At 42.6% G+C, this 15,666-nt stretch overlaps 1 protein-coding gene across 1 annotated transcript in view; it reads left to right on the top strand.

The window, feature by feature from the left end:
• The first annotated feature begins 1,174 nt into the window (after positions 1–1,174).
• The window catches only part of LOC122815206 (uncharacterized protein PFB0765w-like), a 47,177-nt gene continuing 32,685 nt past the window's right edge, over positions 1,175–15,666 (top strand). The window contains exon 1 of the mRNA XM_044087508.1: positions 1,175–1,351. Coding sequence (XP_043943443.1) covers positions 1,175–1,351 — 177 coding nt within the window. The remainder of the gene's footprint in view (positions 1,352–15,666) is intronic.

Below are 15,666 nucleotides of genomic sequence, written 5' to 3'. Positions count from 1 at the left end.
TGGACTGTGGGACAATCCAGTTCCAGCAACTGATGGACCTGGTCCAGAATGATCTGAACTCTGCATAGGGGAAGTGCTGCAGTCTCTGACATTGTGTCCAGAAGGACCCCGATAAACTCCAGGTTCTGACAAAGGGAAAGATGGGATTTGGGCAGGTTGACCATGATGCCTAGATCCTGAAAGAGACTGAGAGTATAATCTGTAGCCATAGAGATTTGATACCTCGTGGGGCCATGAGGAGCCAATCGTCCAGGTAAGGAAAGACCTGGAGACCTTGCAGCCAGTGATGAGCTGCAACCACTGCCATGTATTTGGTAAACAGCCAGAGGGCTGTGGTGAGTCCAAAGGGCAGGGCTCTAAACTGATAGTGATTGGCCCCTAGCAGAAAGTGCAGGTATCTCCTGGAGCATCTGTTGATTTTGATATGATAGTACACATCCTTGAGCTCTACCGAGCACATCCAGTCGTCCTTACCAAGAAGAGGCAGAATGGACTGAACAGTGACCATCCAGAACTTGGACTTCTTTACTGAAAGCTTTAGTTTGCAGAGGTCCAAAATGAAACATAGGTCCCCGTTTTTTGTGGGCATCAAAAAGAAGCGAGAGTAAGATCTGGACCCTCACTGTCATGTTGAGATCTCTTGGATGGATATTTTTTGAACAAGGTCTTGGACCTCAAGAAGGGCCAACTCCCTCTGGCGGTGTGGAATATCCACAAGAAAACTTTGAAGTGGAGAGGGCTGAAAAAAAGTATGAAGTAACCCCTGGAAATGATCATTAATACCCACTAATCTGAGGTAATATTTGACCATGTTAATTGGTGGAGGGAGTCGAACCTTAACTGCCTCCACAGCAGGACATTTGGGCAACACTTCAGGAGTGCTGAGAGAGGGCTTCTCCAAGAAGGGTTCCCGGCAGGCCTGGTTCTTCAGACCCCCTCTGCCTCTGGGGCAATGTCTGCTGTTAAATCCCTTGAGGAAAAGGATTCCTGAGGAGCATCCTGGAAGGAAGACTGATACCTGCAGAACCAAAGTTTCTTACTACCCCTTTGATTTATGGAAAAGGATCATTGGGATGTAGAGAACTTGATCCCCACCATTGGCAGAGTCTTTCCTTCCTGCTTGCTGCAGGTCAAACTCTCTCTGATGGAAGGACCTCAAGTTTGATTCGTCGAAATGGGTGTTAGTGAAGGACACCTTAAAGTGTGCCGCAAACCCGCAAAAGCAAAGCCAGGTGTGCCACCTGATGGCAATGCCCGCTACTTGAGTGTGGCCTCCACTGCACTGGAGATCAGTCAACTCACAAAGGGAAGTGGAGAGCTCCGATACCAAATCCCTTTGCAGCCGGGTGAAGTGTGCCATGTAGTTGGTTGCTCTCAGTCTGAATGTAGCTGAGGCAAATATGTGCTTCCAAATGAGGGGGAAATCTCAATAATGATCAGATCTGACAAAACTGTTATATCTGCAGGTCTGGGTGGATGCAACGGAGCAGTTATAACCATGGGTGGATTCAACAGGCGGGATCGATCCGAAGGTGGTCTGCATTGGATCAGATCTGACGGCCTCTGAGGCTCTGAGGTTTCAGATCTGACAGAGGGACTCAGGGATCTCAGACAAGAACAGTTTGAATCTGAAGCCAAGGAGGCTAGACTCAGATCCGGGGAACTGCAATCCAAGATCTTTGGCTTTTCAGTGGAAGAATCCCTGGAGGAAGAAGACTTCCTTTTGTGATCAGAAGGAGGCTTGGAAAGGGAGCCTGAAACCAGAGGACCCCCTTTAGCAAGCCCCTTAAGCAGGAGCTTGTTCCTGCATTCCAGTAGAGCCCTGGAGTTGCATGCGACTCAAATGTCACATTCAACCTCCAGGTGAGGCTCTCCCAGGCAAAAGACACACTCCTCGTGTGAGTCAGAATGGAGCATTTTTCCGACTGCATGAGGAGCATCTTTTAAAGCCAGAGGGCTTTTCAGACATCATGCTCACACTCACACAATCCCACACACCCGCATACTACACAAAAAAAGGGGGGATGGGTTAGAGAAGGGAAAGTTGACAGCTACTGAAAGGACCCAGGAGGAAAGGGAGAGAAAAAGAAGTTATGTACTCATGATAACATTCCATCTGAGTATTTGTACTTCATTTGTCTTCAACCTGTGGGAATACAGGTCCCTCCCTCCTTCCCCCGGACCTTCGCATATGATCAGCCTACGGGCTGCAGTATAGGTCACAAGTATATTATCAGGTCGAGTTCTCAGTATAAGTTCAGCAAACTCGGTCTGGGGATGGAAGGCAGTGGAGGTGTATTATGGTGTATTATGGGTAAGGGGAAGAGTCTGGAGCTTGGAGCTGATGCCAGTAATAATTGCTGGCTCGGATCCAATACGGATACATATTCCCACAGGTTGAAGACCGAATGAAGTAAACTACTTCAGATCCCAGGGAAAAGCTTAAATAAGAGAGCCTAAACACTACCAGGAGGGGAGGAAACCTAACTAGACTAAGAAGGAAGAAGACTATACACTAAAGAGAACAAAACCCCAGAGAAAAAGGGAAAACATTTTCACTTATCTTAACAGGAAGTTGAGCTGCAGGATGCACATCTGTAGCAAAATCACAGGAAATGAGATCTGGGAGGTTGTGGGTAGCAAGGGATCTTAGGAAGTGGAGGAGCTTGAGTTCTGGATCGGTCCCTTCAGTTGTCAGCTCGGATCCGAGGTCGGATCCAAGCCCCATCTGTAATCAATAATGGCATGGATAGCACCAGATCAGTATCACTGCACCTGTTCACAGGACTACTGTCTGTCTCTTTCTCTGCAAAGCAGCAAGAATTTGGGAAGTTCTGTCCTGAGGGGGTACAAAAATGGCAAATGTCCTGTTCTTCTGCAAGAAAAATATCTTCTGACGTTTTCTCTAAATTTTACATAAAGCTTTGATAGTACATTTAAGTCATCTTGCTATCCTATGAAGTAACATTAACAACCAACATTGTAAATCACAGTGTCAATTTTGGTAATAAGATGAAATTGGATCTTTTTCATTTGATGATTGCATGGTTTGTACTGCATTATCTCAAGTTTTGATTAGAATGTCTCACTTTGGGCATTTGAAAATATTGCTACACTAATAGCTGACCACATATTTTGTACAGTGATCCACTTGTAAGCTGTATTTTCTATGATTACAAAGGTTTTATATAAAGTAGTGTTAGTCTTACACACATAATTACTGATTTTACTGATTTCATACTCATTGGATTCTGGTGAATTGTTAGTATGGTGCAAATTCACAAGGGGTAACAACGTAACCGAAGTGGGAACATGTAATTTATTGAAGGCATTTGTGCCTCAGGTTAAAATAATCTAACACAAATTCAAGCACTAATAGTAGTAATTTTTTGTTTCTGTTTTTGCATTTTGCTTGTAAACTACTTTTGAGCAAAAACTGAAAGCACATTTCTCTAATATTCAATATTAAAAAAAATCCCACTGAGCCAGACTCTGGCAAGTAACAGAACAAATTATTTGAAGTCTTGCAGAATTAGCTAGCTTTGGCACCTCAGGAAAAGTGTGGGGGAGGGTTTCTAAAAGTTCATAACATAGGACTACAAAATCACAATCCTTACAAAAACCTGCAATTTAGCTACTTTGATTGGCTAGTGGTGTAAAATTGGTCAAAACAACTTAAAACAGGTTCTGGGAGCAATGTAAATAATGGCCATTCAGCAAGAAAATGCGAGCACACATGCTACAGAAGGGGTGTAAGATGTCTGTGACTATGAACACAACATCAGTCCCGTATGTGTACCAGGGCCAGCCTTTGGTCAACTGGTGCCCTAGGCAAAAGGTCTCCACAGCACCCCCCAACTCCATCCAGTGTCCCCATCCTGGTCTACCTACACCACCCAGATTAATGGAAATGTGCCCCTCCTACGGCGGCTGCCTAGTTGGCCTATGCCTAAGGCCGGCTATGTGTGTAACATGACTCATATAAGGGGACTTGCAATGAATTCTTGGAACAGGACAAGAAAGTACTAAAACAAGAGGACATTAATATGGCAGACCATATGATGGCCATTTTATGGAAAGGAAATATTAAAAATTTATAAGTAGTACCTAGAATGATTTAATGCATTAAAATAGCTCAGAAATCAAAGCTACAGTGAAAGAAAAAACATGATTTTAATTACAAGGTGGAGTTTTCATTTACTAGCCATGACTTCTACCTTTGGTTTAATTTTATCACAGAACAATAGGAATAGTCACACTTTTGACTGAAATGCCATTTAACAATTTGCAGTGGCATCTGTTCAGCTGACCATCAGGAATAATACTGATAATAATGGAACTTAGTGTTATACATTAGCTTGTCAATATTGAAAGTTATACCTTAGCAGTGGCAGAGCCTTATGTAACTTAACATTATACAGTACAGCTCCTAAACATTGCGTGCATTATATGTTCATAGTGCCATATTCACTTATAACTTAGTGCTATCCATTACAGTCACTTAACATTGTGTGTAATAAATTGTCACATGTTAATGTTAAATTACTGATGTATACTACAGCCCCAGTCAGTGTACCTGATGCATTAACGGTGTCATATCTTCATGTGTCTTAGTGCTAATACAATGCAGTCCTTAAACACTGTTACACATTCATAGGTTCATAGGTTCATAGGTTCATACTAGGCTATCTGCCCGAGGGCATTTACAAGCCTAGCCCATAGTTTTGTGGCTTACGCCACCCCTTTAGTATGGGGAACTATACCCATTATTTTGCTGTGCCTCTGTCGAGCAGTGACACTGAGGTAATCCCTGGGGTATATCTGCGATCTCCCATCCATTGGTAGTCATACCATCCTTACTGTTGTACATTACAGCCTTAATCATTGTGTGTGTGTGTGTGTGTGTGTGTGTGTGTGTGTGTGTGTGTGTGTGTGTGTGTGTGTGTGTGTGTGTGTGTGCATGATACTTTTAACTCATATCTTCATGTACCTTAGTACCATACCTTTGCGTCCCTAATCATTGTGTGTTAAGAATTAACAGTGTCATATCCATGTCACGCATTGCTGTATATTACACTCCCTAATTACTGTGTTACACATTAACAATGTCATATGCTCACATAATTTCTTGTTAAATCGATTTGTTTTCCATAAGTAATGAATATGGAGCTAAAAATGAATGATTTGTTGGAAATGCTAAAAGTCTCTGAAGGGGAGCAGTTGGAGCCTTGTGACTATTCAAAGGAAGGGGAGAGGTAAGGTGATCGACATTTTGATTATTTTGTACACTGATGACAGATATGATTACTAGTATGCTGACTTTAATTTTCTTCATCCCTGTTAGATTTTAGGATTATTTTTTTTCAATATATGAAGCTACTGATGCCACGGGCTTTTTAGGGATATCTTTATAATTGTAGCACACAATATGCAACAGGTTGATAAATGCTCACAAGGAGATCATTTGACAGTGATAGTGTCTGTAATAACACACACAGTCTATCTTCTTCCTCAGTTCTTTGCACCACCATCTTAGTTTACAAACTGTCAATAAACTGCTGGGTACAGGTTTGCATAATTGTATATACTTTGTTGATTGCACCAATAATTCTCAGTGGCAAACTGTCAGTTTCACAGGCTTGTAAGCCTTCTGGGTGGATTCATAGATAAAATCATAAAAAAGGACTATAAAAAGCATTCCTTAACAGAAGAAACTGTGTCCTTCCTCCACAACATTCTATCTGCAATACAGCATTACCTGGACTTCAATATTCATCAGTATTTACATGCATTGTTATATCAGTAAATGACTCATATCAATACCACAGTCCTAATAGCTTCATAAGGGCAAGTTATTAACTCTTGCTAATGTTGAAGATGGTCTTAATTGTCGGCAACCTCCTTCTGTAACTTGCATAGCCTTCCAGTCATGCAAGTAGCTCTTTGTAAATGCTACTGTTAGTCACTCTAAGTATACTTTGCGCTAACTAGCTATAATTTTAGTAGGAACATGTCAATCCGCCAACACCCATTTAAGTTAGTGCTAACTGAACAAAGAAATTTGTTTAAAACTACTTTTGCCGACAGTGAAGTTTTAATTTTTTTGTCCATTGTTGTGTGTCCTCAGAGAAGATATATTTACATTTGGCAGTGTGGGGAATAATTAAGTTTGAGCATGGATACTTTAAGTTTGTGCAGCAGCTTCTCTGGCTTTATCACTCACTCACTTCTACTCCCTCATCATCACAGATGTAGATGTTAATAAAGAGGTCTTTGGTTATTTAGATAAAACTAGAATACCTCCTGGCACTGATGTAGAATTGGAGGTAAAGGAACACTTTCCTGTAGCTCCCTCCTACAAGATTTTCTTACACCGTAAATCTTAAAAAAGAACATTTTAATGGTCGACAAGCCTGTATCCTTCCCAAAAACAGATGTGAGACTGATGAGTTTACCAGAGCCTAAACACTAGTCCTTCCTGTTCTTGACTCCTATCAACTAACCTTCTCATAGCTTTTTTGGAACTAGATTCTCAAGCCCAATACACTTTACAGAGTTCAGAAGTAAGGCACATTTCTGCATGAAAACAAGCTTTTATAGACCTAGTTGATGCTAAGTGGTCAAACAAATTGTCTACTCTAAATACTCTTCCTAATGAAAGAGCAGATCTTTAGAAAGGTATGAGAACACAATGTCTCATATCTCATCTACAGCTTAAAATCTCACTGAAAACATATGTGTGAACAAAACAGTCCTACACTTGTAACACCCCTTTTACTAAGCCCCCATATTATTCTGATTTTATTCTGTCTTTTAAAATCCCAGTGAGATTATACCTATCAACAAAACCGTCCTGGCCTTGTACCAACAACATTACTAAGTCCCATTCTTACTCAGCTAATCAAATAACTATCATACAACCCTCATACTTTTTCTCCTGTTTACAGGCCTCAAGTGAATAGCTGTTTAGATAAAACATGCATGTACCTCATCTGCTGTCTGAATATAAAGATTTCAATGTAATTTTATACATAAACTATAAAATAATACGAGATGTTCTCTAGATATGTACCAAACTAGTATGCTGTAAATACTATACGGTGTACTTAACACAGTGAGCACCTGTTAAATTATATATACATCTGTGCCACATAAGATATTTTTATTTTTTAGCTCATGACAATTGACCTTCTAAATGCATGTAATATGAATGTGGTGCTTTTCTCCCTGGACCTCTGCTGTATAGGGATTTTACCTGGTTGACCTTTCTCAGTAATCCATGACAGACAGACATAAAAGGAAATAAACAGACAAAGCTTATTCTTTAGCCACCAGGATAATTAACTATCCATATGGCGTTGTACAATAGTGAGGTCATTTATTAAATGATGGCTCTACCACAGGTAATGAGGATGCTTCTTCTATGGAGAATGTGGTAATATTTAGCTCAGGCAGCAGATGAGATGGGGTTGTGTTCTAAAGTGCATTTGTTTCTGCTTTCTATACACAAGAGTGGTACAGTAAAAGGAAAAAGTGCAGTTTTGTACCTACCATAAATGTAGATGTTCGAAGATCCACATTGCTGCAGTCCTAACACTTGGGTAGTCCGCTGTCCCTCATTCGGCCCGAATATCAGAGCATAAGGCTGACGTCGGTCAGGGCGCATTTGACTGACATCAGAACGTCAGGGTACAAATGCGCATGACCGACGTCATATCCTCAGTCTTTTCTTGCCCCAGATGTCAGAAGACCCTAAAAAGAAAGGTCCCAACCCAAAGACCACAACTAAACAAACAGCTAGTCTAACATCAAAAATATGTATAATATGTACAATATATACAAAATGCAATATCCAAAATGCAGTTTACCTCAGATGGATAACCCAACCCACACAACCACCTCAAACAACAGAGGGGAAGGAGGGAGGGTTTGGACTGCAGCAATGTGGATCTTCGAACATCTACATTTATGGTAGGTACAAAACTGTACTATGTTCTTCATCTCACATTGCTGCAGTCCTAACACTTGGGTAGAATCCCAAAGCAGAGGTAAGGGAGGATGGCTAAACTATAATGAAGCAGGAGCTGCCAAAATGCCCTGCAACACAGCGGTGGCAAAACCAGCCCTGGATTTAGAGTACAAGGGAAGGTGGTAATGCCTAGAGAAGGTATGCACTGAACTCCAAGTGGCTGCCTCCAAAATATCCTTAGTAGCCACCCCTCAAAAGCTGTTGAAGTGGCAGTAGCCCTAGTGGAATGAGGTCTAATCCCAGCTGGAATCTCTTTGCCATGATGGGAATAACAGAAAGCAATGCAAAACCCAATCCACTTAGAAATAGTTTGTTTTGACACAGGCTTGCCCTGAGAGCACAAAGCAAAAGAAACTAATAACTGCTGAGATTGTCTGAACCCTTTAGTTCTGTCCAAATAATATCGCAACTGCCTGTGAACATCTAAGGTGTGCAAAATCTTTTCCCCTTTAGTTTGGGGATTTGCATAAAAAGTAGGCAAATGAATAGTTTGGTTTAAAGCCACACTAGAAACCACTTTAGGCATAAAGGAGGGATTGGTACGTAAAGATACCCTATCCTTGTGAAAAATTAAGAAAGGCTCAACTGCCATAAGGGCCTGTAATTCAGAAACCCTTCTTGCAGAGGTAATGGCCAACAAAAAAGCCGTCTTCCATGACAAATATTTCAACTCAGCAGTAGCTGCAGGCTCAAAAGGTTGTAGAGTGAGTTTCTCCAACACAAAATTGAGATCCCAAGCAGGAGTAGGAGCTCTTCGTGGGGGTCTTATATTCTTTGCCCCTCTGAGAAATTGCTTGAATAAAGGATGAGAAAACAATGGTGGGTCACAATCATAGTGAGCTGAAATTGCTGCAGCATGAATCTTAATAGAAGAGAAGGACAAACCTTTGTCCAATAACTCAGTAAGATATTGAAGAGCCACACTAAAATCAGGCTCAGACACATCCAAATCCTTAGCTGCACTCCAAAATATCTGCGTACACTTTCCTTGTACTAGGCCTTCTAGCTTCCAAAATCACATTCAAAACTTGTTGCGGAAGTTGAGACCCTCTATGGTTTAAAACAGAATATGCCATGCTGTTAGGTGAAGAGAGTGAAGTTTGACATTCAGCAAATGACTGTCCTCCTGGGACAACAGATGTGGAATCAAAGGCAAAGGCCATGGAGGCTTCCGTACTAGACTTCTCAGTAGTGGGTACCAGTGCTGTCGAGGCCAATCTGGAGCTATCAAAATCATCCTTGGCTTGTCCTGTCTGACCTTCAGAAGTACCTTTGGGAGGAGAGGCAGAGGTGGAAAGGCATACACATGAAGATTTTTCCAACTGAAAGAAAGAGCATCCACTTTCCAAGCTGTGTGATGAAACCGCTTTGTGCAAAACTTTGGCAGCTGGTTGTTTAGTGGAGAAGCGAACAGGTCTATGTCTGGAGTTCCCCAGGACACTGTCAGTTTCTGAAATACATAAAGATCCAGTTTCCACTCGTGGGGATCCATGATTTGTCTGCTTAACACATCTGCTAAGTAGTTCTGTGCTCCCGGCAGAAACCTTGCCTGAAGACTTAGTTGTAAACTGAGAGCAGTCTCCCACAAAATCATTGCTTGCCTGCATAGAGGATAAGAATGTGTTCCCCCTTGCTTGTTGATGTACCACATGACAGTTGTGTTGTCTGTTAGAATCAACACCTGCCCTGGAAGAAGTAAATCCTTGAAAGCTGTTAATGCAAACTGGACTGCTAACATCTCCTTCATGTTGATATGTAGATGTTGTAGTCTGGCAGGCCACTTGTCTTGTATCCACTTTCCATTTAGATGAGCTCCCCAAGCTATGTCTGAGGCATCTGTCGTCAAAATCTGACTCGCCTCTGGCTGGGTCACAGAGAGTCCCTTGTTTAGGTGACATTCCTGAGCCCACCACAAAAATTCCTTTTGAATGCAAGGTATTATTTGAATGACAGTGTCCAGATCCTGGCAGTGCTGTGTCCATACATTTTTGAGATACCATTGTAGCTTCCTCATATGCAGTTTGGCATTGGGAAGCACCAGAATACAAGATGCCATGAACCCTAAGGCTTGAAGGACTGTCCTTGCAGTCAGCCCGGACTGATGAGATAGTTGATGGAAGTAAAGGGATAGACTCTTTTGTTTGTCCGGGGTTAAAAAGGCCATCTGGGATGCTGTATTCAGTCTCACACCCAGAAAGCACATGTCTTGAGAGGGTACTAGACTGGACTTTATTTCGTTCACAGAATACCCCAGGCATCGTAGCACTGCTATCACATATTCCAAATGATGAAGAAGCTCTTCCCTTCCTTGAGCCAGAATCAGGCAATCGTCCAAATAAGGATAGATCTGTATTCCTTTTAGCCTGAAGAAAGCTATCACTGGAGCCAGAACTTTCGTGAACACTCTGGGCGCAGTAGATAAGCCAAAGGGCAATACAGAGAACTGATAGTGAGAAGTCCCAGCTCGAAAACGCAGATACTTCCTGCAACTCAGTCTGATAGGAACATGAAGGTAAGCCTCCTTGAGATCCAAAGTTACCATCCAATGATCTTTGCCCAGCAGAGGTAAAAGCTGCTGCAACGTCAACATTTTGAACTTGGGAATGTCCAGATAAGTGTTGAGGATAGACAAATCCAAAATTGGTCTCCACGTGTTCCCCTTCTTTGGGACTAGGAACAGGCGAGAATAAAATCCTAGGCCCCTTTCTGGCAAAGGAACCGGCTGTATGGCCCCTATTTGGAGTAGCAGTGAAATTTGCTTGTGAGCCTCTATCCTTTGTTGAGGAGGAATGTCTGGCATGCCTTTGAAAAGAGACAAGGTATGGAAATAAAACCTGTAACCGTGATGTATGATATCCAGCACCCATTTGTCTTGGGTAATCAAACTCCAATTTTCTTTGAAAAGTGCCAACCTTCCTCCCAAAGGTGCTGCCAGGCGAGAAGGTTCTGGCAGCTGAAAAGGTAGGTCATTGGGTCTGTTTACGAAAGGACTGACCCCTACCCTCACTTGAAGACTGTGCAGGAGAACTCCCTGTTCTGGGCCTGAAAGAGCCCTGACCTCTGCCCCTGCCACGTCTAGATCTACCCCTAGACTGGGAATCATAAGAAGGATACGTCCACCCTTTAGTAGGCCAATTTCTACTAAACTTTGGAGGCTGAACCTGCAAAAAATCTTTAACAGTCTGCATAGACTTAGCCTTATCTTCCATTTTCTTTAAAACTGCCTCAACAGGAGAACCAAACAAGACATCAGATTGCAAAGGGGCATCCAAAATCCTAGTTTTAACATGGTCGAATAAATTTTGATCCCTCAGCCAGGCATGCCTGCGAAGAACTGACCCAGTGGCAGCCACCCTGGACGAGGCCTGTACAGCATCAAAACCACATTGCAAAGAATGCTTACCCACCTGCTCAGAAACATGCACTAAATCTTGTAACTCTTTACAGTCAATACCTTCCGCCAGGGCATCAACCTTAGATTTCAACTGAGAAAGGAGATAATTTTGATATTTCAACATGTGAAACTGGCAATTCAAAGCTCTCATGGCTAGAGTGGAGGAAGTATAAACTTTCTTTCCCCATCTATCCAAGGCCCTGGCCTCTTTATCTGCAGGAACCGGATTTTTGACAACAGAAGCCTTAACACCCTTGGGCCCCTGGCTAACAGTTTCTGGGTCTGCCCTAGGACTCTTAAAAAGATACTTAAGAGCTTCAGGCACCCTGTAATACCTATCCGGTTTAACAGGAGCAGGAGGCAAAGAATCAGGATTAAGAGAGGCCTCCGCAAACACATCTTCCACTACATTCAGAACAGGAGGAATAGCTAAAGGCCTATGCTGGGGTAAAAACAAAAATTCCCTAAGCCTTTTCCTGGAATCAGAGAAATCCTGACCTTCCCATTTAAAATGCTCTCTCATGGAGTGAAGGGTCTCTGAAAAAGAAAAATCCTCAGGAGGAGAAGCAGAAGGAGTAGAATCATCCATATCAGAATCAGAATAATGAGAATACTCCTGCAAGTCTTCAGCTGAAGACTCAGACACATCCGAAGCCTGCTCATAATCCCCCAACACAGGTTCCATCCTAGGCCTCTTATCAGGAGGAGGCATAGAGCCCCTAATTAAAGAAATTAAATCCTCTGCCATTTTGAGCATGTGCTTCTTGGGCACAGCACCTGAAGAACTGGGAGAGACACCCACCGAAGCTAAACTAGGCCTGCCTCTAGGAGAAGCCTTGGCAGCAGAAAGAGAGGGCCTAGGCCCCTTAGTAAGGGAGGGGAGTACAGTTACTTGAGAAGCCCCTACAGCCTGCCCTGCCTCCTGGGAGGCCACATCCTGTAAAATCAGAGTTTCTCCCTGGGTCTCCAGAGAGGCCTCCGTCGGAACCACCGGTTCCACTGACACCTCTAAAGAACTGGCGTCCGGTTCGGACGACTCCTCTACTCTAGGTTTAACTGCCTTGTCCTTGCGCTTCTTTGAGGAAGCCGGCGTCGGAGCATCCGACGGCATTTTGTAATTGCACCGCTTCCCAAAGACCAACCTTGCACAATCCAACCTCCGCTTTATAGTGCATTTATTAAACCTAGCACAAAAGCGGCAACCAACAACGTCGTGCTCAGGTCCTAAACAAGGTATACACAAATTATGATAATCTCTATGCGGTATCTGTTTCCCACAAGAAATACAGTTATTCACTTTTTCTGACATCCGGTAAACCACTGAGGCAAGAAAAAAACAAAATATTCCCCAACGGGGTACTTAACCAACTCTGACTTCGGTCTGAAACTCCGAATTCGAAAAATTTCAGAACGCCGAACGGCACTTGCAACACTGCTTCTGCATCGGACCATGCGGCAAAAAAGACTGAGGATATGACGTCGGTCATGCACATTTGTACCCTGACGTTCTGATGTCAGTCAAATGCGCCCTGACCGACATCAGCCTTATGCTCTGATATTCGGGCCGAATGAGGGACAGCGGACTACCCAAGTGTTAGGACTGCAGCAATGTGAGATGAAGAACATCAGGTATTTCTGGTATAAACAACAGCAGCAACAGCTGGCAGGAGGAATACAACAGAAATCACAGTACATTTCTCAGGAACGTTAAGGTCCTTCTATTTAATAAAGATCACACCTCAAGAGTACTTATAATGGCTAAAAGACCATTTTAACTGAACAAGTGAAAATAACTTGCACCTTGGCGTATGCAACTAAAATTCTAGCTATTTCTAGTTGTTCAATAAAGTGAGGATTTAGCTTTTACAAAGAGTTCAGTTACACGAACATTATCAGCTTCTGCAACATATAAGGACTTCTGGTGAAAATTCTTGTTTCCTAGTTTCTCCTTCTACTTATACATCACCAGATCAGCTGTCATCCTCTGTCCTAGTCATAGATCCCCAAGACAAAGCAGATATAGTATCTGCATTTATGCTGAACTGGTAACAATTACACATAACTGATTAGAAGAGGTACACATCAGTGAATAAAAAATGTTGTTCTCCTTCACTGTGAGTACCAGTTTCAGACCCCCAAATATCTAGCTTATGACAGCTATTCTGTTTCAATAGATTATACTATTGTGACCTACTATACCAGAGCCCCTTTGGATATAGGCAGGGACTTATATTCGAGGATATTTCTGAAATCAAAGAAAAAAGAATACAGGAAGATTGTACTAGATCTGGCAATCCTCAAATGGTGCATAAAGACAAAAATATGAATCTCTACAATGCTATGCACAAGGTCCACAGAGAGGTCATAAGGTTATGAGTATGGAACTACAACTACCAGTTCATATTTGTAACATCTAGTCCTTTTAATGGACCCAAGGTACATCTAGGTAAGGGAGCTTGAGGTGGGCAAAAAAAACTAGTGTGCATTAGCTGCCCACAGGCAGATGGGATGATCTCCTGATACAGGCTTAATCTCTTTAGATGCTGTAATAGATCAAGGACAGAACCCACATGGTTAGAATTGCTGGAGCCATGTCAGACTCCAAACCAGTTACAAGTGGCGTCCCACAAGGCTCAGTCCTGGGACCTCTCTTGTTCGGTATATATTTCTCGGAGGTACAGACCAACATGGAAGGACTGTGGCTGATCAAGTTCGCAGATGACTGCAAACTGGGCATCATAATCGACTCTCCAGCCGACACAAGCATCCTCCAAAAGGGCCTCATAGAAGCAGACAACTGGTGCCAGAGCCATGGCCTCAAGCTAAATGCCAAAAAGTGTATAGTCATCCCCTTTGGCAAAAACAAAGTGCCCACAAATTACCACATAGGTGGTAATCCATTAAGTACAGAAGAAGTAATTAGGGACCTGGGGACCCAAGTTGATAGCAATCTCTCATTTGACAACCATGTGGTCAAAGTGGTTAGAAGAACATTTTATATAGCCCACCTAATCATGAAGGGATTCACATTTAGATCAGGGGAGGTCATCGTGCCTCTTTACCCATCCCTCATCAGGCCCATAATTGAGTACAATGCCCCTTTTGGGATGTACCTTACCAGACACCTGCAGCAACTGGAAAGACCCCAAAAGTACCTCACCAAGAGGATCAAAGGGCTCAAACAGATGCCATATGCTGCCTGGTTAAAGAAACTCCAGCTCTACTCAGTGGCATACTGCCTGCTCAGAGGTGATCTGTTCCTGACGTATAAAGCCATGTCCAACCCGGAATTAATGGACATGCTGCATCTCAGAAAATCAAAATCCCATCAAGCTACTCGCTCGAGAGACTTGAACCTCAGCACTGAAATAAATAGGACATGCTGGAGGGCAGATTCATAACCCAGAGGTTCCCTTCACTCTGGAATAAAATCCCAGTCCAGGTTAGGCAGAGTCCCTCATTGACTCTCTTCAAGAAGAATCTTGATGAGTGGATGGGAGATCGTAGGTTTACCCCAGGTATCACTTATGTGTCACTGTTAGACAGAGGCACAGTATACTAACCTCGAAAAAGGGCATAGCAAAATTAATTTAAAATGGGTGGCGAAAGCCAAACACACTCTGGCTAGGCTTATAAATGCCTTAGGGCAGATAGCCTAGTATGAACCTATGAACCTATACCACAAACTCTCAAATACTGTCACAGATTGGAAATTTCTCCAGGTTACTAGAAATCCAACATGCTTCTTTCTCAGATAAGAGAGCCCTGGAAGCTTAGAGAGTCCTACATCTTCTTCAATTTCACAGAGAAGGGCACAGTTAATGTTGGAATTATTTTTTCCTGTGTCTCAATAAAGCCAACTAACACCAAGGACCTTTCTAGAAGTTTTGAGGAATGTGTTGTTATTCATCCTCAACAGACCCAGACACAGAATTCATGTGAGGAAATTGTAATGGCATCTGCATGGATTACACTGTTATAGTGCTCAGTCCATAGAGTACACTGACTCTGTCTTTAGTACAGTAATCATAATGGTGTGACATCCAGGCTGCAATCAGGCAATGGTTAGCTTTTCCTTTCTAAAACCAAGTCAGAGCATGACATTAGTCATTTTGACATCATATCTAGGGCTTCTAGCCACTGTCACAAATGGAGCAGAATACCCTCCTCAAAATGCCATTACCCATCCACCAAGCACTAACAACTTTTCATTTGTCTCTCAAACTAGGGTCATTGCAGGTTT

The sequence above is a fragment of the Protopterus annectens genome, chromosome 1.part1 (assembly GCF_019279795.1).
Source record: "Protopterus annectens isolate FY-2018-M chromosome 1.part1, PAN1.0, whole genome shotgun sequence".
Lineage (NCBI taxonomy): Eukaryota > Metazoa > Chordata > Ceratodontiformes > Protopteridae > Protopterus > Protopterus annectens.
The sequence above is the reverse complement of the archived record's forward strand: the minus strand, read 5'-3'. Positions and strand labels throughout refer to the sequence as shown.